Source organism: Coenobita brevimanus, chromosome 47 (assembly GCF_032717465.1).
Source record: "Coenobita brevimanus isolate Jiangsu-jjx chromosome 47, ASM3271746v2, whole genome shotgun sequence".
NCBI classification, from domain to species: Eukaryota; Metazoa; Arthropoda; class Malacostraca; order Decapoda; family Coenobitidae; genus Coenobita; species Coenobita brevimanus.
This window is the reverse complement of record NC_137000.1, coordinates 25712141-25738616: the sequence shown is the minus strand read 5'-3', so window position 1 is coordinate 25738616 and position 26476 is coordinate 25712141. Positions and strand designations below refer to the sequence as shown.

Genomic DNA, 26476 nt, shown 5'->3' with positions numbered 1-26476 from the left:
GATGTAGTTCTAAGTTTATTCTTCCTTCCTACAGATGACTTTATTCAGTTTATGAAAGACTTTTAAAACTGGAGGATCTGAAGCCTTCACTAACCCTATCACTACTGGAGATATCCTTCAAGCTGAATAAACTCGTATGCTATCAACCTTAAAAAAAAAAAAAAAAAAAAAAAAAAAAAAAAAAAAAAAAAGTGCATTTTATATATATAGCCAACATTCACCTTATTACCACTGATGATCTCCCTCAAGCTGAATAATCTCATATGCTATTGATGGGATTAGAATTAAAAAATACAGCATAACACTGAAGAGCTTAACAATTCAGCTGATAACATACAGACACACACATTACAATTAATCATTTCAGTATTATAATCTCATTTGTATTTTATTCTTGCTACTGTTACATGATAAACTTCAGCTTAAGAAACACCCCTTGTGGTATAGGGGCTAAAACCTGCATGAACCCTTTCAGTAATTTTTTTTCTGTCAGTGATGAACACAGTGGTTTTTGGAGTGGTAGAGCTTTATGGGATGTGCGGATCACAGAGCCTAATCGAAAGAGGACAGATTGTGGAAAATGCAAGTGAGAAGGAATGTGAGGTACTGATAGCTATAATCTGGAAAAAACATACAGCAAAATCAATAAGGAATGATTATTTAAGATTTCACAAATGTATGGTGTATATGGAAAACTGCTTAACCAGCTCAGGAACCGTAAGTGTTCAGTGAGTTCCTAGGACGTGATCAGAAAGAATGGAGGCAAGGCAGCCCCTACACGAACACAAAGAAAAATATTCCCATGGATTTTATTTGCCCCTGGAAATTGGTTATACAGGTCCTCCCCTTACAAGTGGCTGACTTACAAATTTTCGCACTTACATATTTGTACTTTCAGTAAAATATTTAATAAATTACATGGGATTACATGAGATATTCAACACCTTATTATAAAACAGGCTTTGTGTTAATGATTTTGCCCAAATGTAGGCTTATGTAAGTGTTCTAAAACACATTTAAAAGGCTTGCTTGGCTTGGCTAGGCTATGATGTTCGGTTGGTCAGATGTATTAAATGCATTTTTCAACTTATGAAAAAATCAACCTACAAGCAGTTTCTTGGAACATAACCCATTCATAAGTAAGGGGGGACCTGTATTGGTATAAACTGGATACCATCATCTTCGTTGATGTTTATACTACAAGTTGACAGAAACACACAAAACTGATGAGTAAATGTACAGAAATTCAGTGAGAATAAACTTGCTCGAGTAAAAATAGCTACAAATAACACCCCAACATCCTAGCTCAAAATTTTGCTGGCACCGAGCAAGAGCAAAGCATAAGTCAAAATGCTGAATTTCACAAGCTTTCACACGGTGTTTTCAGATTATCGATACAACCAATAGTTTTCAAGGAAAGTGATAAAAATTGCGTGCAACCCCCACCTCACCCCATCAAAAGCCAAAGAGGCACCGAAAATTTGCGAGTGCTGGCCTTAAAACAGACGCCCTCCCTTATGATGCACCAAGGTCTGTCACATTTCATGCTAAAACTTAATTTTTGGTAAATATTTTTGTCCAAAACTGCCTAATCGGTATTTCTTCAGCCCAAAACTGATAATGACACTGATCGCATCAAGTACTGTACTGTTCACGCCAACTCTGATATGACACAATTTGCATCATCGTTCCTGAGAGGGTTAATATTGTAAAGCATTTATATGATGGTAGTGAAGCATGTGTAGAGGTAGGTCGATGTCTAGAAGAGTGGTTTACTGTATCACAGTGAGACAAGGATGTGTGATGTCTCAGTGGCTATTTGAAATATACTGTATACAGTGGTATGGATGGAATTAAGAAAAAGATTAAAATAGAGTTGTGGAAGGAGAGTCAGGGATGGTAATTAATGGTGAACGGTGGAGTTTCTCATATATGATGTATACACATGATGCAGTGTTGCTTGCTAATCATGAACAGGATCTTTGTGGTGTGGTTCACAGTTCTGTGAATGTCTGTGACAAGTGTGTTTTCAAAGTAAATGTAGTAGGGAATAAAGTGTTGATTGCTGACAAAGATAGTGACTCAGTGTGATGTGATGAAAATGGAGAGTGACTTAAATTGGTGGGCAAGTTTCAATACCTCTGTGTAACAACAGATGAAAGAGTGGTACATGTGTAAATGAAGTGGAAGGTAAAGTAGCTCAAAGTAGAATGGGAGCCAATGCTAAGAGGAACTTGATACAAGGGACAGGATTGAGCATGAAGGCTGCTAGGAGACTGCATTAGGGTATGTTTGTTCCCACATTACTGTATGAGTATGAAGCTCTGGTATGCTTTGAAAGTGATACATCAAGATGGAATGCAGTGGAACTGGGACTGTTAAGGAACAGGTGAGGATCACAAAGACTGGATACGATAAGAAACATGGGATACCTGAAATATGTTTTGTATTTAACCCTCTCAGTGTCAGTCACACGATTCGCGAGTCATGTGGATTTTCTCAGTTTGTTCGGTCATGCGAATCGCGTTTATAAGCACCAAAAAATTAGCCAAAAATTAAGTTTCTGGTGGATTTGCGTCAAATTTTGGTGCGTCGTAGCAATTGTAGCACTGCCTAGCGGGGCCCAGCACGTACCGAGAAACCTCAGTCTCTTCCAAGCAGCCAGGCGGTGAGGTTGCGTCGCGTGTACTGTCCCTTTAAACTCCTACTAATTCTCCTCCTCCTGCCCGAGCCGAAGCCCCAATGGACTCAGTGTGATAATGCAATATTTATGAGCATATTTGTATGTGATGTTGTCGATGGAACATAGATATATGTCACGAAAAAGAATTGTGTCCATTTTCAAGTGTTAGGCTTACTGCCGATATGCGTGTTCACTGTGGCGGGGTTTCGCCTCTCACCCTCCTCAAGGCCCTATGGCATGAATACAAATACGTATATAATGAAGCCAATGCCTAAATTGTTTTTTGTGTGAAAGATATTGTGGCTGGCTTGGTGAAATTATGGAACTAGTTAGCATTGTGGACGCCATGAACCATAATGTGGAATGGGGCAGGCATCACGTACAGTTTTTATAGTTGGGAAGGGACAATTAGAGGTGTTTAGGGATGGAATTATTGCGATTCTGATAGTGGAAATGCGTATGGAATTGTGTGAAATATACGTCTAACATGCTGCGGGTGTTCGTGAATGAGTGTGGTGTGTGCCAATACAATAGAGTTGCTTCGTACTCTCCCGGCGAAGGATGCTGCATCACAGTCACGTTGAACCGTAGTAAGGAGGGGAGTAATTGCGGAGGTTCGGGTGGATTCATTGTGGTAGTCATGTATTTGTGTATGATATTGTGTCAAGTGTAAGTGAAATGTGCCACGTATCTTCATGACGGCATAAATTATGGTGCGTTGCGTAGGTGAGCCGTACCTTAGCGGCAGGTGTGCTGTGAAAGGTAATGATGGCAAGGAACGAGGGACGTCATTGAACAGGTACTGTACCTTGGTCAGACATTTAGTGGTAAATTATTCATTCATTTTCATTCATTGCCAGACGCCACGTATCCCAAACGGGGTGGTCAAGGGCTTAGAGTTAATTGTTTTACAGGGAGGGGCACCAATCCTCCACCAACCCCACTTGACCAACGGCCAACGGCCATACCACGTTGAGTACACCGCTTCCCGTCCGATCAGCGAAGTTAAGCAACGTTGGGTCTGGTTAGTACTTGGATGGGTGACCGCCTGGGAACACCAGATGCTGTTGGCATCCCTACGTGTCTACGTGGTAAATTATACTTTCTGTAAAATATACATGAGCTGTGCCGCGAGTGTTTGTTTAGGTCCGTGGCGTAGGTGAGTGATACTTTAGCGGCAGGTGTGCTGTGAAAAGTAACGATGCCAAGGAATGAGAGACGTCACTGAACTGGTACTGTACCTTGGTCTGACATTTAGTTATACATTATACTTTATGTAAAATATACGTGAACTGTGCCGCGAGTGTTAGTTTAGGTGCTTGGCGAAGGTGAGCGATACTTTAGCGGCAGGTGTGCTGTGAAGGGTAACGATGCCAAGGAACGAGGGACGTCATTGAACAGGTACTCTACCTTGGTCAGACATTTTGTGATAAAATATACTTTATGTAAAATATACGTGAACTGTGCCACGAGTGTTCGTTTAGGTGCATGGCGTAGGTAAGCGGTACTTTAGCGGCAGGTATGCTGTGAAAGGTAGTGATGCCAAGGAACGAGGGACGTCATTGAACAGGTACTGTACCTTGCAACGCCGGGCAACCATGGACGTCAGTGGACAGGTAGTGTACCTTTCAAAAACTATCTATCTATCTATCTATTGCCAGACGCCTCAATCCCGTTTGGGGTGGCCACAAACAAATCGCCTCCAAGTCGCCCTGTTCCTCGCCATTTCACTGCCCTGCTTCCAACTCACACCCCCCTCTCTCATATACCTCTCCACCCCATCCCTCCATCTCATCCTCGGCCTCCCCCTCCCTCTTCCCCCCTCCACCTCACTCACATACACTCTCTTCGTCAGTCTTTCACCCTCCATCCTCTCCACATGGCCAAACCACCTCATTGTGTTCCTCATAACGCTTCCTATCACATCCACATCCACACCACAACGCTCCTTTATATCCTCATTCGTCAGCCTGTCTCTCCATGTGACTCCACAGGCTCCTCTTAAATAACTCATTTCCACTGCTCTCACTCTTGACTTGTGTCCTTCCAACAACGTCCAAGCTTCACTTCCATACGTTAGAGTTGGTATCACAATACTGTCATGTAGTAGCTTTTTCACTTCCATGCTCACTTCCCTGTTTCTTATCACTGCTTTCAAAGAACCAGCAACCTTTCTTCCCTGCTGTACCCTTTCAAGCACTTCACCCTCCAAACCTCCATCCTTACTCATCACACTACCCAAGTACTTAAACATACTCACATTTTCCAATTCCTCACCATCCAACCTCGCTGTACATTCACTGACTTAACCTCTCTCAAAGACCATCACTTTACTCTTCCCTACATTCACCTTTAGATTCTGTTTCTTACACACTCTCCCAAACTCATCCACCAAGCCTTGCAGCTCCCCTTCATCTTCACACAACAACACAGTATCATCTGCAAACAACAGTACAGGGAGTTTCCAAACACTATCCTCTCTCACCAGGGCCACTCCAACAACCACTACCCTACCTTGTACCTCTTTTATTACCCCATCCATGTACAGATTGAACAACCATGGAGACATGACACATCCCTGTTTCAACCCAACTTTCAAAGAGAAAAATTCACTTAGTTCACCATCCACACGCACTGCAGCCTTCGCACCATCGTACATACTCTTCACAGCATTCAATAACTTCCCATCTACTCTATATATTCTTAACACTTTCCACAATCCTTGTCTATCCACCGTCATATGCTTTCTCCAAATCCATAAAAGCTGCATACAACTTCTTTCCCTTCTCTAGAAACTTTTCCACTAAAGATCTAAGAATGAATATCTGATCTACACAACCTCTTCCCTTCCTAAAGCCTCCCTGTTCTTCTCCAACTAATTTCTCTGTTCTTTCTCTAACTCTGTCAATAAGTATCCTACCATACACTTTTCCTATTATACTAAGAAGACAAATGCCCCTATGATTACCACACACTTCTTTTTCCCCTTTTCCTTTGTACAAGGGAATAATTATACCTGACTTCCAATCCTCCGGGACTCTACCTTCCTCCCAGGCCAATCTGCACATCTTCCACATCCATTCTACTACTATCTCTCCCCCATCTTCAGTATTTCACCACACACTCCATCAATTCCAGGGGCTTTCCCCGATTTAACTTGCTTCATTGCTTCCACAACTTATGTCCTACTGATTTCTTCCTGTCTTCTCACCTCCCTCCTTCTCCCAGCCATTCCCCAGCCACTTATGCTCGCATTACTTCCATCCTCTATGTTCAACAATTCCTTAAAGTGTTCTCTCCATCTGTTCACTTTTTCTCTCTTCTCCACTAGTAATCTACCATTTTTATCTTTCACTTCCCTGCTAACTTCACTTCCACCCTGTCTTACTCTTTTCACCTCTTTCTAGAACATTTTCTTACAGTCCCTCCACTTTACACTCAAATTCCTTCCAAATTCCTCATCCACTCTCTTCTTACTCTCTCTTACTAATCATTTCACCTCTCTCTTCCTTTCTACATATAACTCTCTCTTCCGCTTCTCAACTTCTTCCACGCCCCTATTTCTCATCCATTCATTCTATGCTTTCTTCTTTTGTGCCACAGCCTGTCTCACCTCTTCAGTCCACCATGCTGTTCCTTGCACCCTCTTCCGTCTTCTCCTCCACACACCACATCACATGCTGCAAATATTTCTTCTGTAAATATCCTACACACACCTTCCACGTCTCCCATCTGCTCCAATTCATATTTGCCCAATCGTTCCTCCACTTCTCTCTTATACTCTGCCTTTTTCTCATCCTCTTGTAACCTTTCCACTCTCCTTGCAACTGCTCCTTCCTCTCGTCTTTCCCTTCTTCTATTCCTCCATCTTACTTGAATCCTAATTCTGGCCACCACCAAGTAGTGGTCAGAAAGTCCACTCCCCCAACCTCTATAAGCTCTTGCATCCATTACACATCTTCACATCCTTTCATCCACACACACATAATCAATCATTGCCTTCCTTTCATTCAGTTCACCACCCCCCCTTCTCATCACTCGCCATGTATACCTGTGGATCATTTTATGCCTGAAGAGGGTATTGGCTATCACCAACCCCCTCCCAGTGCAAATGTCCACTAATGCACTCCCATTCTCATCTATCTGAGCAGGCACACCCCACTCACCAACTATTCCATCCACCTTCACATTCCCAACTTTACCATTCATATCACCAATCAAAAACACTCTCTCATTCCTTCCAAACTTTTCCATGCACACTTCTACATTTGTCCAGAACTCTTCTCTCACTCTTCTAGCACGATCTTTCGTTGGCGCATACACACACACAATCGCCCACATTTGTATTCCAACTTTCAACTTTACCCACACAATCCTTGACCCAACTGATCCATACTGTCTTATGCTCCTCTTCCATCTTTTACTCAAAACTATACATACTCCTTCTTTTGCCCTCTCATTCTCACCTACTCCTGCACATATACCCCATCCATACTCCTATTCTCTCACACTTCCTCCTCCCCATTTTGTTTCAGTTATTCCACATACATCCACTTTCGCACCCTCAAGCACCTGGACAATCTCTCTCTCTTTCACCTCATCATTCGCTCCCCTTACATTCCACGTTCCAATAAACATGTCCTTTGTCTGGTCCTTGGTCGTCATCGTTTGGTCAGTCCTTGTCCGAGGCTTATTGTTTGTTTTTTTAGTTAGTTGTTTTCCGGGGAGGGGCACTAACTCTCCACCAACCCTTTTAGTCGCCTTTTATGACAAGCAGGGATACTGGGGAGTATTCTTGAAAAACCATCCTAAACAATTGTTGAAATTTATGATTCTTATCTAAAATGTTTGTGATATGTGCCACAAGTGTTCGTGGGAAATGTTTTACCATGTGTTGGGGGAACGTCTGGGGAAGGAGGGTAAAATGTGTCTGTATATATATATATATATACAGTATATATATATATATATATATATATATATATATATATATATATATATATATATATATATATACATACATATATATATATATACATATATATATATATATATATATATATATATATATATATATATATATATATATATATATATATATATATATATATATATATACATATATATATATATATATATATATATATATATATATATATATATATATATATATATATATATATATATATATATATATATATATATATATCATCATCATCATCAGCTGTTTGAGTATCCACTGCAGGACCGGCCTATCTCGACCGAAGTCGGGACGATACAGCCAATGTATCTCTACAAAGTGGCTTAGGCTGTCTAGTAGAGATTGTATGTAGGTTGAGAAGTGCTTTTTAGTGTAATTGTAGTGTTGGAGTGGCTTATATATATATATATATATATATATATATATATAATGTGTGGGGGGAACCTTCAGATATTGTGAGGGAGTATATGTGTTTTGAAACTTTGGGGAAGGAGGGCTGAAAAATAAAAAATAAAAAAATTACACACACACACACACACACAGATATATATATATATATATATATACAGTAATCACTCCAATATCCGATGTAACAGAGCCATAGGCAGGTCCGGATAGTGGTCCTGTCCGGATATTGGGCCCCAGCTTATGGACTTGTACTTATGGACCCTAACTCAGAGAAACATCTATACAACTCCCTCTGGACATGCATAGCACCTATTTAAGACCCAAATCACACCAATAAGGCACATAAATGACTGAAATAAATGCAAAAGAAACATAAAATGAGGGTTTAGAAGTAGGTTCATACAATAATAAACATTCTGGTGACTGGCTCCTGGACTGGTACTTATGGACCCTAACCTAGCCTAACTCAGAAAAACACCTTCCTACTGCACATGCATAGTTCCTAACACCCTATTCACACCAATAAAAGAATATTAAAGAGTGAAATGAGGTAAGTATAGTATGGAAAAAAGTACAGTATGAAACAATCTGCCTACTTACAGCAAGTCCATGGCCACCTCGATGAATAACCGCCTCCTCTCGGACTCTGACAGTAAGAAGGAGTTCCTGAAGCACTTGCAGTACACTGTTCATGAAGTCTTGCACTGAACTTAGTCAATTGCACACAGAAGTCCGTTCTCTTCACAGTGCACACTCTTGTCTAACTAATGCTCCATTGTAACTTACTAAGTGCTGCACTTTAACTTTTCCCATTCTTCTAATAATTTTACAAAGCCAAAACAAACAAGTCTATTTACGTTAAATTTTGTTTCAATTGAGTCTTTTCTCACACAACTGTAAATCCTTAATACAACACACTGTTTTTTTCACTGCACAACACTTTAATTTCCCGTGTGGTCTAGTGGAGAAGTTCTTGCTGTTTATTCACTGTCAGAGTCCGAGAGTATCACTGCCAGGTGACCTAAGGGTGCATCGCTGGGTCGTGGTAATGGCGTACCCACTGCAGATGACTCTGAAGACAGCCGCAAACTCACATCGAGCGGTGACTCCACCGTGGCTGATGTGCTGGGCTGTGGCTCGGAGCATGAGGGCCTGTCTTGGGGAGGCAACAGAGTGGAGCCAGGGCTAGGCACAGCGGGGGTCACAGGCCTGAAAAAACTGTCAATGGTTGATTGACGCAATGACCGACGATTCTGATGATTGATAATGCGCTGCCTGAAAGCACGCACTTCCTCCACGAGTCCCAAGGGCCCCATCTCCCTGTCACAGTCCGGGTGTTCCAGGTAGTCTTGGACGAACTCTAGATGTTCCTGGAGTGCGCTCAGCTTGGGGATGGCTGAAGTAGTGTCCTGCTGAGAAGAGTCCGCATCATCGTCGCCTTCCTCGTCGGAATCTTCAAGCTCGGTACTGACACCTGCAACTGAAGACGCGATCTCGATATCAGACAAGGTCTGATACCCAGGATCGCCCTCGTCGTCATCCAACCACTCACGAACATCGTCCACATCAACATCGTCGCCGTGCATACATAGCCGTGCATGGAAGTCATCCACGTCAAACCCTAGAAAATCGTACTCCACATACATTACGAGAAGCAGACGAGACCAACCATTTTCCAGTCTTCACAGGGACTTCCTTCCATGCACTAGCCCAGTTGTACAGCGCAGACTTGATGTTGTAGCGGCGAAGGTTTTCCAAAGTCCGCTGGCCTCGTGTGTCCCGTCCCTCCCTGCGCTTGTCCTCGTCCTCGAGAACAACCATCACCTCGTCCAGGAACTTCCAACGGTATAGGCGCTTTGTTGCCACGATCACTCCTCGGTCCATTGGTTGGATGAGAGCAGTCGTATTAGGTGGCAGAAACATGCACCTAATCCGGTCATTTTCAGCAACCATGTCCTTGTCACACGGGTAGGCAGGTGCATTGTCGAGGAGAAGGAGGGCCTTTACCTGGTCGCGCGGGATTCCCAGTGTCATCGTCTGGTAATGGATGACCTCTTTGACGAAGTGGCGGTGGAACCAGTCTTTGAAGATCACAGCTGTGAACCATGCCTTCAAAGAATGGTACCAGACGACAGGAAGGACATCCATCACCCCACGAAGGCACCGAGGCCGCTTTGTGCGGCCAACAACAACGGGCTTAAGCCGGTGCATGTCATTAGCATTGGCACAACACAAAGCAGATATCCGTTCCTTGGAGAGCTTGCGGCCAGGTACACGCTTCTCCGTCTCCTCTGCTAGAGTGTTCGTTGGCAGCGAGCGATAGAATAGACCAGTTTCGTCTGCGTTGTAGACTTGACCGAGAGTGAGGCCCTCCCTGTCGATCAAGCCCTTCACCTTGTGCCGAAACTCGTCAACTCCATCCTAGTTAGCGTCCAATGCTTCGCCATGAGCTTTACGGTTGGTAAGGCCATGTCGTAACTTGAATGCAAAGAGCCAACGCTCGGATGCCTTGAAGTCTAGGGCGTCGTGAAGCCTCGCAAACTTCTCAGCAGCAGCCTTCAGCTCCGTTCCACGTACCATCACACAAGCAGCACGTTGTTGTCGATACCAAATCATTGTGGATCGGTCGATTTCTGCAAACTTGGGGGTAAACATCACCTTCCTCTCCACGTTGCGTTTGCTTCTCGATGAGAAGTCAGCCGTGTACTCCATGAATTTGTCTCGGGATCTCTTAATATCGAACAAAGCAGACCGGGCCAGGTTAAACTCGAGGAGAATGCGGGAAGAAGACCACCCCGCATCTACTTTCTCCAATATCTCCCGTTTCTTTTCCAGAGTCAACACCACTCTCTTCCTTTTCTCAGGTGGCGGGGCCATCATCACACACACTAAGAGGAGGCCCGAGAGCAGCAGGAGTGCCTGCAGCAGGTAAGGCACCACCACAAAAGCAATCACGTGGGCAGCCATAACGACGAGCGTGCACTCGCGGCGAGAGACAGGCGGAAAGTGGGGCGGATGCAGCGGCGCTCTATTGGACGTCGGAGGAATGACGCGCCACAACAATGCTCTCCCGCGCCAAGCGCGGTAAGTTCAAATTACGGGCGGGAAAAATTCTTTTTTTTTTTTTTTCTTTTTTTTTTTTTTTTTTTTTTTGGGGGGGGGTCCGGACCATTTTGGGAATATTGGATCCTGGGACAATTATGTCCGGTTAGTGGGGATGTTCGGATATTGGGCGTCCAGATATTAGAGTGATTACTGTATATGGCACACACCCACGGATGCCAGTGAACAGCTATGAGACCGTGAAAAACACTGAAAAGCTATCCTTTATGTGAACTGTTCGTAAAACGTGCAGCGATTTCCTGTACAGAAAGATATAACATGACGTGTGTAGAGCTACTCTCAATGGAAGGTGTTGCGTGACAGTGAATAATATCTCTTCCTTTTCCGTAGAGAACCTAAAAAGCTCAGACTTGACTTTCTGTATCAGTGATTGCCAGGATGGAGAAGAAAGGTCTATCTTCTGACCAGTGGCAAAAGGTTCTATTTGAGGAGGAGACCGAGAGCGAAGTAGAGGACGAGCTGAGCGATGTCCCAAGTGAGGAGGAATGGGACGAGGTCCAGGAGGATTCCCCTTGGGTGGCATTGCCCGTGCTACAAGAAAGACGGGAGCAGACACCACCACCACCAGTGTCAGGACCATCGGCCCAATCATTGTCTTCACTTGGACGACAGACATCGCCTTTGCTTGGACCTCTCGCTCCTACAGCCATCATGGTCTCTCCACCTCAAGCCTCTAGTTCCTCCTTGGCCGAGCCTATGTCACCGGAAGCTGGGCCAAGTTACACGACACTGGCACCTGCACGGCGCGCACTGTCTGCGGCACAACTGGTGCAGGAGGCGACTGTGTCGTCATCCCCTGCCCGGTCGACAAGGGCGAGGTCTCCAACAGCGATAATCCCCCTCGACGTTTTCCAGCAGCAGGAGACAGTCTCGTCCTCCTCATCGTCGGAACCCTCACCACCTCGACAAGGCCGGTGTGCTCCACGGCCCGGCTATGGGGGGCGACCAAGGGGTGTCCGAAGAGGAACAAGGGTGTCGGTATGTCGACCCACTGCAACCACTGTGCGAGGTGTTGCTGCAATGGATGAAGGATGGAGCAGTGACCCTTTCACACCAGCTAATGGGCCCTTCACAGGATCTCCAGGAACGAAGGTGGATCCGCCAACAACTCCTCTCCAGTTCTTCCAGCTGTTCTTCACGAGGGAGTTGTTGACGTATTTCATCCACGAGACCAACAGCTACGCGTCATTCCTGGGGACTGCGTTGGACGCATGGTTCATCTGCAAAGAAGAGGAGATGGCCAAGTTCCTGGGGCTTTACTTTTTCACGGGGGTTATGAATCTCCCGAGCATCCGGCACTACTGGATGAGATCCCGCCTCCACAACTACCCCCTCTTTATGCAAGTGATGAGTGGAAGGCATTTCAGGGCAATCCTGAGACACTTCCATGCATTCAATTCGCTTGCGATACCCCAGGACAATGAAGACCGGCTCATCAGGGTTGGCACGGTGATGCAGTACCTCCTTCAGCGGTTCCAGAACACCTACTTACCCAAGGAGCACCTCAGCCTGGATGAAGGCTCACTGCCATGGAAGGGGCGCCTAAGCTTCCATGTGTACAACCCGATGAAGCCCTCAAAGTATTCCATCAAGCTGTATATCCTGGCTGAGGCTTCCTCGGGTTACATCAGGAATTTTGAGGTGTATATGGGGCAGAAGATGGCACTGGAGACCACCGTGTGGAGCCTCGTAGAACCGCTGAAGGATCAGGGATACAGAGTTTACATGGACAACTATTATAACTCTACATGGACAACTATTATAACTCTGTATCCCTGTGCAAACGCCTCTTCAGTACAGGAACCTATGTGTGTGGGACCCTACGCCTGGCAAGAGGGGCACCAAAGCAGCTGCAGGACATCGCCAGGACCACGAACCTGCCAGTGGGGGGCATGACAGTGATGCACAAGGACAACGTGATGGTGTTGCTGTGGAGGGACAAGTGCATTGTCAACATGGTCTGCACCTTCCACAGCACAGGCATCATCCAGAAGCAGGTTCAAAGGAAGACCAGGGCTCCTGACGGGAGGACAACCTATGTCCAGATGACTGTGGACAAGCCTGTCGTGGTGGATGACTATAATCGACACATAGGTGGGGTGGACCACTTCGACCAGATGGTCCAATACTACCCCATCCAGCAGCGGACCGTGAAATGGACCAAGAAGATCACCTTCTACTTCATTCACATGGCCATTTTCAACGTGTTCGCCCTGCACAAGAAGTGCTCAAGCGGGTCAGTCAGTCTGCTTGAATTCGTGGAGGAGATAGTGGACAAGCTCCTCTACTTTGATGAAGCAGAGTGGCCCGCATCAGGGCACGTCATCCACCATGCCCCTGACCTTCCAACCTGACGGCCAGCAGGACATCCAGCACCTGTGGCACCTGCTGCAGCGCCAGCACAGGTGCCATCACCACCGGCTCCTGCACCAACACCATCATCTCCAGGAGGAGGGCCAGGACAGGAGTCAGCACCACCATCGCCTGCAAGACCAGCACAGGTGCTGAGAGAACCTTCACCGGTTCATGGTCCGTCGGGAGAACCTGCTGCCGCTGCCATGCCCGGGCCTGCAGCTGCACCTCCAGGACAACAGGACCGGGGAACGCCAGGAGGACAGCCAGCCAAGCGTCGTCGTTTCATCGATGACAGAGTGCGGCTGGATACGACACTGGGCCACCGACGGGAGAGGATCCCCAACCGGAGGAGGCTGCGGTGCACCCTGTGTTCCCTGGCAAAGATGAGGAGGGACACAAATCACATGTGTCCTGTTTGTGATGTGGCACTCTGCGTGAGTGATTGCTTCGAACGGTTCCATGCCGAGGGAAGTATTCCCTAGTGCAGTGTACACACACACACACACTAACACAGACACTCACACACACACTCACACACACACTACCACACTTACACACACACTAACACAGACACACACACACACACTCACACACACACTACCACACTTACACACACACTAACACAGACACACACACACACTCACACATACACTAACACACTTACACACACACTAACACAGACACTCACACACACACTCACACACACACACACACACACACACACACACATACACACACTACATACTTCCTTATCTTCCAATCCTACAAGGTCCTACAACTCAAGCAACACCCCTGGAGGAAGTGAGATCCCCAAATTTTGTTGATATGTATATTGACCTATTATCATTACCCCAATGATTTTCAGGCAAATAACCATCTTCTCCTACATATTACACATATGACAGAAAGTAAAGCTTCATTAGCAGTAACATGGAAAAAGTAGTGTTCATGTGTAGTAGGTTACAACCATAAAAAAACAACCTTGGAAGATTTTACAGTCTGTACATTAAAAAAAAAAAAAAAAATGGGAGCATAGTCTTTGGGCAAAGGGAGAGAAAACATTTTTTTTTTTCCCTCCCTAGCGCTAAACTCTGAAGCACTCGGAGGAGTAATCTCACTTTGTCGGCCAATTACTCGAAAACTATTGGGCGTTTCGACTTCCTGTAAGAACCATGATAAAGAGCAGTAAAATCTACACATGTTCATTTGCAGAATATAAGCCTTTGGGAGCATTTTCTGTTGGAAAAGTTGGGGGAACAGCCTTGGTTTTTTTTCCTCGCTAGCGGTAAACTCGGAAGCGCTCGGAGTAATCTCACTTTGTCGGCCAATTACTTGAAAACTATTGGACGTATCGATTTCCTGTATGAACCATGATAAAGAGCAGTAAATTCTACGTATGTACAAGACAAAATAATGTAATATCTATGATAAGAAATCGTTGTTACGTAGGCGGGAGTATTGCGTATGCTATGTGCACATGACTAAAGTGATGTAAGGATGTGAGTTCCCAGTCGTTTTTGGCGATTTACTCGAAAACTATGAGGTGTATCAAAACCAAAAGGTGCTCATTAGAAAGCTGGTGATATTCTGCATAATATTATGGAATAAAAATATAACACGTGCGAGAAAATTTCAGTGTTCGAGCTCCTTGATTTTTCTCAAAAAATGGCTTTCAATTTTTGGCTATTTTCTCGAAAACTACAAACCATATCACAACCAGATTTGTCTCTTTAGAAAGCTGGTGAAATTCTCTATAAAAACTTCTAATAACATTTTCCTGTATGATGGAAAACATTCAAATGGTGATGTTGGGAAGTGAACGTGACGTAGCGAAATGTTTATTCACGGCCGCCTAATGTTGTTTTATTCAGGTTTTCCTGTTTTTCTGTGGTGCTTATCAGCTAGAACAAACATCGACGAATAAGATGATCTAGGTTTCATGGCAGTATATTGATGTTTGGGTGGCGAAAATAAGGAAAGAATACGTGTTATTTGCTGCGCGCGGGTAGCCGGGCCGGGCGGCTTCGCAGATAAAGTCGTGCGCCGGAAAACTTACTGAAACTTATCGTGCGCAAGAGGGTTAAATCTTCTATTGTTGCTGTATTATAATTCTATTCACATTGTGCAATGGTAACCTGTCGTCTCAGCTTGACGCACATGATGTGGCCTGTCACTTCTATGCTGCTGACATTCAACTTTATATGAAGATGACACATGCCTGTACTTACGATACAAAGAATAAAATGGAATACCTAATATCTGATATTAAGATCTGGGTGACTAAGAGGAGACTTATGCTGAATGATGGCAAAATGATCTCATCATTATTCGAGGAAACAGAAAGGGCGATGATGCTGAAAATACCCTACTCTTGATCACAACTTCATTCAGTCAGTTCTGTTCGAAACTTGGGTGTATATATAAACTCAGACTAAACAACAAAGAACACATTAATCAGGCTGACAAAAGCTGTAATCTGCACGTCAGAAACCTGTACTCTGTGAGGCAGTTTCTGAAAAGACATTGCCTCATAACACTGGTGCACATAATAGTCTTGTCTCATGTTGATACTGTAATGCTTTATGGCTGGTCTTCCAAATAATCTATTTAAGATGATTCTCATTCATTCATCATCTAATCCAGTGTTGCCCCATGAGGAGCATTGGAAAGATGGTTCTGACTGTTACATAGAGCAGCAAAGCTTATCATTGGTCTCACTCCAAGAACCCCCACCATCTCATTTTACTGAGTTGTACTAGATGCCATTAAAAGCTAGAACAATATTTAAAACTGATCTTATGACTTTCAAGATTCCTGTCTTGCAAAACTGCAGAATCTTGCTGAACTGTTAAATTTTCCGCTGGCAAGTGAAAATGATCCTTCCTACCCTGAAAAGCCAAAAACTGTTTATCAGTTATCTTTTTCTAATTGGTCATTTTCTTATACAGCCCTTAGGTTATATAACAGATTGCTGTTGCATATGAAACAGCTGAATTCTCCCGAATCTATGAGACAGCTGAGTTCTACTGAATCTTTTATGACACCTCACAGCCTTTCTCTTTTCAAGAAGCTATGACCTTCAGAAAGGCATTGCGATAGATGATGACAGATTTCGTTTTTTCCACTCTATCAGTGAAGTTTGTATTGTATATGAATTATGTCACGATTCTGTACAATAACTGTAAGGGGACAAACATGTTGCAGGTGCTAGTGAATTCCTTTTGGAAGAACTGGTGTTTTTCTGAATCGAAAGACCATATTATTATTATTATTATTATTATTATTATTATTATTATGCTCACCATCCACTCACTCAATGTAGTGCTGCTCTCAGGTGTCTGCCCTTTACTCTCCTCCCTCCTTTCCTTCCTTCCTCTTCTGTCTTTCTTTACTTCATTCTTTCTTTGTCCTTCTGGCTATGGATGACTTTAAGCTCCCTCTTTTTACTTTTTTTCCTTCATTCTTTCCTGTTCCTTCTGCCTATGGGTGACTCTACACTGAGTGACAAGCCAAATGGTTTCCTGTACACCAGGAAACCATTTACTACACTGGGTGGTAACCATATAATCAAATTATGGCACCTGCTGGTTTAGTGGGTAATTGCAGCACTACAATCGGACTGAGCTGGTGAAGGTTTATATCCAAGGAATGGTTGGGGTTATTGCTCATGTAATGCCACTCAGGGATGAGTGAGGCTGGTCACTCTGATCTTAAATGTCAGGACCAACTGCCTAGCCCCAGGCTCCTATGCTCCTCATGGGGCAATGTAGGATTGGATGATAGATGGATGGATGGATCATTATTATTAGTCATTATTATTATTATTATTATTATTATTATCATTATTATTATTATTGCTGTTGTTGCTGTCGTTGTTGTTTTTCGGAAAGAGAATCTAATGGACTGCAGGCTGCAGCTGCCCTCCTGCAGTCCACCAACCTCCTTTTGTGGGCAAGGTGGGGACTGTGAGAAGCATGTACAGTATAATCAGACAGTGGAGCCACCCAATTAATGAATACCATTATGCGATGGGATATCTTTCCAGCACCAATCTACTCATAAAAGTTTTGAAGAGAGTATGCTTAGATAGTATGGTGTCATAAACATCTACAGATAAAAGTGTAAAAGACAGTGTACTTAAATCGTTTAGTTTCGTATGGTTATATAAATACTGTACGTATATAGTTATACAGCAGACCCTTCAGATGCATGGGTAAAGTGTTACTGAGGGTACCTTGCATGTGCAGCCCACAAGCGCAAATATCCATATCCCTACCTCCCTATTAAAGACCCTCTATGGCATCAACTTGACTACAAGTACGCTTCCGAAGGGCACAGACTACTGTACAGAGGTAAAGCAGATGTAAGATGGATATATTAAAAAATGTTTATATGAATAACCAAAAATGAAGAAAGATCATGATGAAAGACCCTAACTTACCTACTAAGAACACTTATGACCCCAAATCATGATGAATGACCCTAACTTACCTACTAAGAATGCTTATGACCCCAACTATATTACAGATATGCTCCCTAAGAGCATATTCTAGTGCACAGGGGTAAAGCACACATAAAACAGTGGCATTAACCTCTTAACCGCAGAGATGGCTGGATCACGTCGTGCCCCTCCTGCGAGGATAGCACCACTCTAAATACACAATAAATTAGCTACTTCCAGGTCAATGGAAGTACCGGTATCACTTATCCTTTTCCTTTTTTATATATATATTTTTTCATATGAGAATAGGTCATAAGGGATAATTCAATGGGTAATGAACAGGGAAAATTAGCGACCAAGTGCACGTGGGGTGTTGCTAGGTGATAAATTTGCTACTTCATGGCCAATGGCAGTATCAATTAACCTTTTTCCCTTTTCTATATATATTTTTTAGTATGAGAATAGGGGATAGGGCATATTTCAATGGAAAAAGCGAATGGAAAAAACCGGCCGGGAGTTTCGTTGTGCGGCCTGGCTGTAGCTATGCGGGGGAAGGGGGAAGGGAGGGGAAGTGGGGAGGCGAGGCAAACACAGAAAAATGGCTAAATTGGAAACACTGGATGTGACTACTAGTGGTATTAGCAGCGCTGCCTATAGCTACACACTGGCAGTACTAATAGATGATACAAGACTGCACTTGAAAGCCCAGGGTGATTTTAAAAATCCCTAAATCACAAAAATGACGCCCTGCGGTATGGTACTTATGTAATGAGTGTCACAAAAGTGACAGCCCACGGGTTAGGGGATTAAAAAGTTTAAAGGAATAAAAAAAAGAGGGACCACATGGACAGTTTCAACTACCAAAGATCCATCTCCTGAGCATTACTGAGTTTCATTTTCATTTTTGAAGGCTCCAACATGCTTGCATGCATCGGCCTTGGTCACTTAATGGCGGCTGTCAATGTTGCACGATCTATGGCAGCCTCCCTGTTCAGTCCCTTAACCCTGAGGTCACACTTAATGACTTTGTCCCACGTCTTTCTCGGTCTACCCCTCGCAACCCCACCTCCAATATTAACACTTCTCACCTTCTGGACCCAATTATCATCCCCCATCCTCTCCACATGCCCAAACCATCTCAATCTACCTCTCCTCATCACAACACCAATACACTCCAGTCCCATCTTACCTCTCAACTCTTCCATCATAAACCCAGCCCCCTCAGGCCTTGCACACAGGGACGCACTGCACATCCACCTAATCATTGTCACTTCTGTCTGCCTGAGCCTGCGAATATCCTCTTCCTTTACTGCCCAGGTCTCGTTACCATACAGCATCACACTCCTAACACATGCTGCATACAAAGACCCCTTAGCACGTAGGGAGAGTCCTCTCAATGGCAAGAGAGGCAACAACTCCCTAAACTTCTTCCAACAACTCCTCACCCTAGCCACACACCTCCAGCACATAACATGTCTCCCAAATAACAAAACTCTTCCACACACTCAAAAGACTCACCAGCGAGTTTAACACGTTACTCACATACTGAGCCACTGGTGTACCATTTGATGTCTTCTTTCCTAGCATGTTGATACACTGATGGTGCAATAATGAGTAATAATTTGTTTTCACTTTTTCATGTATTTCACCTTCACGAATACTGGCCGGGCAGATTTTCTGTTGCTGCTCCAACAATAGAAGAGAAATGCCTATTTAGCTGGAGAAAATATATCAGACTTCGAGTAGTGACTATTACATTTCATTTAGATGTCAAACAATACTATTAATTACACAAAAACATTGAAAAACAACTCCGTGTTGCAGAACTAGGGCCATGAGATGCAAATACACTTTTCTTGAAAAAACAAACAAAGAGTAAATTTACTAATGATAAATATTTGTGATTTTTTACTGGAAGAAAAAATGGAGTAACCACTCTTGTTTCTAACAGTTCTACATTTACTTTGTTAAGAAACAACAAAAAAAGATAAGTGCTGGATGTTTCTGGTTATTAAACTTTTTTTAATAATTATAAATGATTAATTATAACCAATACTTGTAATTATCCCTGGCTGGATACTGATGATTACTATTACGGCATTCAACGTACCCAGCTATCATTATGCTTGGCTGCCAGAAACACTGTCTTCAGTGATGAAAAAAAAAACTTTAGAAGGCTGGTGAAGAGATTAGAAGGAGGAAAAATGAACAAGAAACAAGATAATAATAAAAAAGGTAGTATTGGACCTTTGCTTGGACTTCCTTCAATTACCTAAATAGCTAAGTGCCACCTGGAACTTCACGACAGAGAATGAGATGGTAACAAACCAAAGAAAACGAAGTGCCAGGTAAGAGTGAGTGGAAACTGCGCTACCTGGGCCAAATTAGTACACTACCTCCGTGATCCACCGGTGGTGCATCATCCAACATGAGAAGAAAATGTCAGGATACCATGTGTTGGGCCACCAGTGACACACTACTTTTACGAAGGCATATCCCTCATTGGTACTCAGTAAAACGACATAAATCCTCTCGCTGTGATAGCACCTTGCAGACTGGTGGGAGAGAGTTCTGAAGTGAAACGCGGCCTGGGAGAGAACTCATATTGCCGAAACGCGGGTAACATGTTAATACTTCCACGCCTGACAATTTGCCCCTGCTCTCCCCGACACGCCACAAACACAAAATCAGCATTATCTCGCAGTCTACCTCTAATACCACTACATCTCATGTGCACCCATTTACCACAAACGCTGCACATGATGGAATTACTTCCCACGCCCTTGTGGCAAACTGCACGTGGCCACTCTCCCTCTACTTTGATTGTACTGCCACCAACCCTAGGTATCATCACTTTTGTTTTATCTGCATTTACCCTTAAGCTCTTGTGCCCCATACCATCTCTTCACTTCCTAAATCTTTCCTCCGCTTCCCTTTCATTCTCTGAAATCAACACCAAATCATCAGCATACAACATCTCCCACGGGAATCTGTTTCAGAAGTCACGTAAGAGTACCATGATAAACAACATGGGACTCAAAACTGACCCGATGCACACCAACATTCACGGAAAACTCATCACTCAAATATCCATTCACTCTTGCCTGACTGCAAGCACCCACATACATGGCCATAACCACCCTAACTAGCCACTCCTCCAACCCAAGCTTTCTCATTGTGCACTACACCACCTCTCTAGGGACTCTGTCAAAGGCCTTTTCCATCCATATCCATCCATCCATCATCTAATCCTACCTTGTTCCATGAGAAGCGTAGGAGCCCGGGGTTAGGCAGTTGGTCCTGACATTTAAGATGAGAGAGACAAGCCTCACTCATCCCTGAGTGGCATTACTTGAGCAATAAACCCCAACCACTCCTTGGATATAAACCTTCACTGGCTCAATCCGATGGTAGTGTAATAATTACCCACTAAACCACCAGGTGCCACAATCTGGTTATATGGTTACCACCCAGCATAGTAAATGGTTTCCTGATGTACAGGAAATCATTTGGCTTGTCACTCAGTGTAGAGTCACCCACATGCAGAAGGAAGAGGAAAGAATGAAGGAACGAAAGACAAGAGGGAGTATAAAGTCACCCGTAGGCAGAAGGACGAGAAAAGATTGAAGGAAAGAAACACAGAAGAGGATGGAAGGAAAGAAGGATGGAGGAGAGGAAAGGGCAGACACCCGAGAGCAGCTCTACGTCAAGTGAGTGGATGGTGAGTGCCCCCACCTACCACAAAAAGGCCTTTTCCAAATCAACAAAAACAAAATACAGATCCCTTTCTTCCAAATATATTAATCCTGAAACTGTCGAACAATAAATATATCATTGGCCCCCCTGCCTGGCATAAACCCAAACTGCATCTCATCAAGATTCACTCTTTCTCTAATCATACCTTCTAGAACTCTCTCCATTACCTTTATTATCTAATCTAAAAGCTTTATACCTCTATAATTTTCTCTTTCCAGGGCATCAACCTTTTCTTTGTACACATTTACAATTACACTCTTCAACCAATCATCTGGGACAACACACTCATATATAACCCTTTGAGATTCAAATGACTATTTTGATCGTCATTTCAAATCCAACCTCAGAGATTCGGATGATGCTTTTAATTGTCATTTTAAGAAACTTTTGTAAAATATTCACCATAAATCGCATTTACGCATCATAACAAAGAGGCCTGAGCATGATGTCATGGAATGATTGCTCTATGTGTGGCGGTACTGCTCAGCTGGTCTAACTTATGGCTTTGTTTCTTTATAACTTTAGTCTTGGTGAATATTTTTCTACAGCAAGGTATGAAATTTTAGGTTTTTGCCTAACTTCAACTCGTCACTTTGACTTTTTATTTTCTTTGTTTTCCTTTTCTGAACATACTACAATAAAGTGCAACTATTCAGCTTCAAAATAACACCACAACCAGCATCCTATCATATAAAATGTATTTACATTGACCAATCAAAGAAAAACATTGCGAAGCGAATATGCGGCCGAACTAAAATAAAAATGGAGCATCTCTTTCCTTTCATTTTACTGCACAATGAAATGCAAAAATTACCATAACCTATAAATCATTGTAAAGGTATTTTATTGTATTTTTGCATGGTTTAAGTCAGAATTACATATCTTTACTCATTATTTTTTGCTGAATATTTTTCTACGGCAAGGTATAAAATTTTGCTTTTCACCAACTTCAACTCATCATTTTGACATTTTATTTTCTTTGTTCTCCTTTTTTGAACATACTATGATAAAGTACAACTATTCAGCTTTAAAATGGCACCAAAACCAACATTCTGTAATGAAAAGTGTGTTTACACAGAGCGATCAATGTAAAATATCGGGCCGCGAAGATGTCGGTCAGTGTGAGTGGCTGACTCTGGCACAGACATAATCTGCCCAGCCCAGAAACCTGACAGGGATAATAATATTTATCAGGTCAGTGACTAACCTCACTCCTATATCTCCTGAGGCCTTCAACATTTCGGCAGTCAACCCATACACACCTCCTGCCTTCCCCACCTGCATCCTGCCTATTGCCTCACTCGCAGTAGCAGCGTCAATCAAAGGCCAAGGGCCAAACACTGGATCTGCTGGCTCCAAACCTTCCCTGTCCCAGTCAAACTCCTCATTCAACAATCAGCTATAATGCTCTCTCCATGCATCGTTAATATCCCCACTGCTCACCACTACCCTTCCTTCATCATTCTTCACACACTGCTCACCTATAATATCCCGATTATCCCTCTTCATCCGATTTGCCACCTTTAATATCATATTTTTCCTTTCCCCATGATACAGGTTATCAAGTAAAAGTCTCTGTGACTCCAACTTCGCCCTGTATACCTCTCTTCTAGCCCTATGCTTGGCAGCCAAGTATTCCTCTTTGTTACCACCTTCTTCTATTCCTGGAAAAGCCTTCTTTTCTCCTTAACTGAAGCTTCTACACCCTCATCCCACCACCAAGCAACTTTATGTCTTGGTGGGCCTCTTGTCCAACCGCATATTACATCAGTAACTCTCAAGAGGCTGTTTTTGAGGGCTCTGTACTGTTCATTAATGCCCAAGTCTACGGCTCCCTGTTCAGCCACCACTCTTCTCATCTTGCTATAGAAGGCATCTCTTACTGCCTGGTTTTCCAGCTTCCATATTATCCTCCTAGGTACATAAGTCCTCTTTTTCATCACTCGTTCTTTAAGCACCACATCACAAATTAATAGTTTGTGCTGCTGCACACACTCCTCGCTTCCTATAACTTTAACATCCCTCACTTACCTCCTATCAGCCCTCCTGACCAGAAAATAATCTATCTGATTGCTATTTCCCCCAGACTCGTACATAATTAATCTACTCTCTCTTTTCCTAAAATGTGCGTTGCACACAATCATGTTCATTGCCTCTCCAAACTCGACTATCCTTTCCCCTTCTGCATTTCTTATACCATATGCACATTACCCATGTACTCCTTCATAACCTTGAGCTGCTGCACCTACATGACCATTTAAGTCCCATCCCAAAACCACTATCTCATCATCCCCCATACCATCTACTACACATATTAAGTCATCCCAAAATCTATCCTTCTCTACCTCATCTAAGCCTGCCTATGGAGAATATGCCGATATAATTGCAGTCATCATTCCACCGAACAAAATTTTCACGACTAATATCCTATCGCTTACTCCCATAACATTCATAACATATTCCACCCATTTCTCCGAAACCGACACACTCACACCCCCATATCCGTCTGTCACACCCTGCCAAAACAACTTATAGTAGCAATCCTTTCCAACAACCTTTCTGGCTGATCCACCACTGTACCAGATCTCCTACAAACATGCCACATCCACCCACCTCCTACTGAATGCCTCAACAACTTCCCTTGCTCTTCCCCTCAAACTTCCCACATTCCATGAATCCACTCTCATCTCCCTGAGCAATTTAATGTCCTCAGGCTTGCTTTGAGGCTTATTCTTGTATTTAGTCATAGTCGGTAATAATAAAGGGGGTAGACATACCACAGGCCCCAGTCACTGCACAGTCCCAGGTCCAGGCAATGGATCTGGGACCCCTAGCCCTCCAGCTTACCAGTGGCTGTGGTAGTGGCCTCGGGGCACCCTGCCAGGACAGCTGCAGTATGTAGCATAATTTTTCATGCGACAGACGTTCTTGGTAGTGCAATTTTTTTATCACAAGTGGAAAGTCAGTGCACTGTGACCCTGCAGTTCTGGAGGGTGTGAGTAGGTGTGAAGAAGTGACTGCCCACAATGATGGATGAATATGGTAAATCAGTATGTGAGAAAATAACATAAGTAGGCACAGAAAGCTAGGAATCTTCTGAGACAATGAAATGGATTGATATAATATATATGAAATGCACATGACAAGGGCTGGACCCCACTGTGATGGAATCACAGTACTCTGCACAAAAGTTTATGTGAATCATGTCTAAAAAGAAAAATTATAAAAAATATGGGCACATAATTTTGGGTTTTGAAAAAAAAAAAAAAAAAAAAAAAAAAAAAAAAAAAAGTGTTAATGATGTGTGAATGGCTGTATGGTTCATTTCACTGGGTATACTGTCTAATACTTCTACCTCTGTAATTTCTTTCAATTTTCTGAACACCGCCTCACCCTGTCCCTTAGGAGGGAATCAGATTTAGGAAGATGACAATACAAAGTTCCATAAAGCTCTTCAAGCAGTTTTTAAAGCTGCAATTAATGGACTTAATATCCAATTAACAACAAATTATGGACATGCTACTCTCATATACCAGGTATATCCTGATGTACCTAAAATGTCAGAGAGGCTTTATGGACATTTCTGCGGCTAAACACATACTTGTAGTTTTACCATGATTATACTTCATCAGATATTTTACTTATTTTAACCCTCAGAATTATTCTATAATGAATACTTTCCATAACATGGTCAAGACACGGCTCTACAATTTTAATATCTCTAAAGAGAAAAGGGCCTCCTACGTTTAAAAGAGTAATGTGCCAATACTCAAACTAGAATAACCAAAGAGATCTTTATGCTCCAGAAGTTACAGAAAAATTAAATGTTTAATTCCCTTACCTGCTGCTGGATTGGTTGTAAGTCTCCACTGAACTCTATTTCATCTATTCTGACATCCATATTTGCAAGAACTTGTACAAACTCTTGTTCTTCTGGTTGTAAAAAAAGGAGAGCCTGACCAGTCTGACCATCACCCCTTCCAGTTCGTCCAATGCGATGAATATAGTCCTGCAATTGTAAGTGTCCTATGAAGTCCTTAATCTTATATACTACATATGTAGTTTAACATTACTGTGTTCACAATACAATAAACTCATCTTTAATGCACTCTGCCATAATACTAACTGCCTACAAGTTAGTAGGGACTTGGTTAGATCCTAAATTATGACAATGCAATTTCATCCACCACCAACAAAGGACATCGTCCAAACATGGCCAAATACTGAATGGCAATATTTGTCACTGCACTGATGCATCTGCCACAGGATGGGCAACGCAGAAACAGGAGTGATCCAAGTAAGAACAGTGGCTAATATCATGAAAGTCCTGATATGTGACAGTGGACTGTGTAAATGGGCTGTGCTGTACAAGGATTATATGAAGGTGTTTTGGAAGGTGGTATGGCATCAGTCAGCAAAGTGTAAGAATAAAATTGGTGGCAATAGGACTGTTAAGGAAGATATGAGTGTTGTGCATTGGTATGATAAAAATGTAAAGGATGCAGAGAAAGGAAGTATAACCAAAGGGTACAAGAAAATTTATGTAAGTGGAATTATCATACTGTAAGAATGGACAAACAGTGAAAAGGGTTAATATAAGTAAGTTTGAGGGTGAGAGAAGACATGGACAGCCAAATAAGAATACAGCAGGATATACTGGTACTGTATTAATTGAATGTGTGAAAAAATGAGGAATGGAAGCTGAGGAAGGTAAAAAAAAAAAAACTTA

General features: G+C 43.0%; 1 protein-coding gene and 1 non-coding gene across 5 annotated transcripts in view; one reads left to right on the top strand and one right to left on the bottom strand.

Annotated features, from left to right (window-relative positions):
• Positions 1–26476, bottom strand: part of LOC145399065 (putative ATP-dependent RNA helicase pitchoune) — a 94043-nt gene that overhangs the window by 9121 nt on the left and 58446 nt on the right. For all 4 annotated transcript variants that reach the window (XR_013897222.1, XM_080271812.1, XM_080271813.1 and 1 more), the window contains one exon: positions 25589–25756. Coding sequence is in view for 3 of the 4 variants with exons in the window: in XM_080271812.1 (XP_080127938.1) it covers positions 25589–25756 (168 nt within the window). In the remaining variant the exon portion in view is untranslated. The remainder of the gene's footprint in view (positions 1–25588; positions 25757–26476) is intronic.
• Positions 3638–3756, top strand: LOC145399150 (5S ribosomal RNA). Its single transcript, XR_013897226.1, has one exon. It is a non-coding gene; the product is annotated as a 5S ribosomal RNA (ribosomal RNA).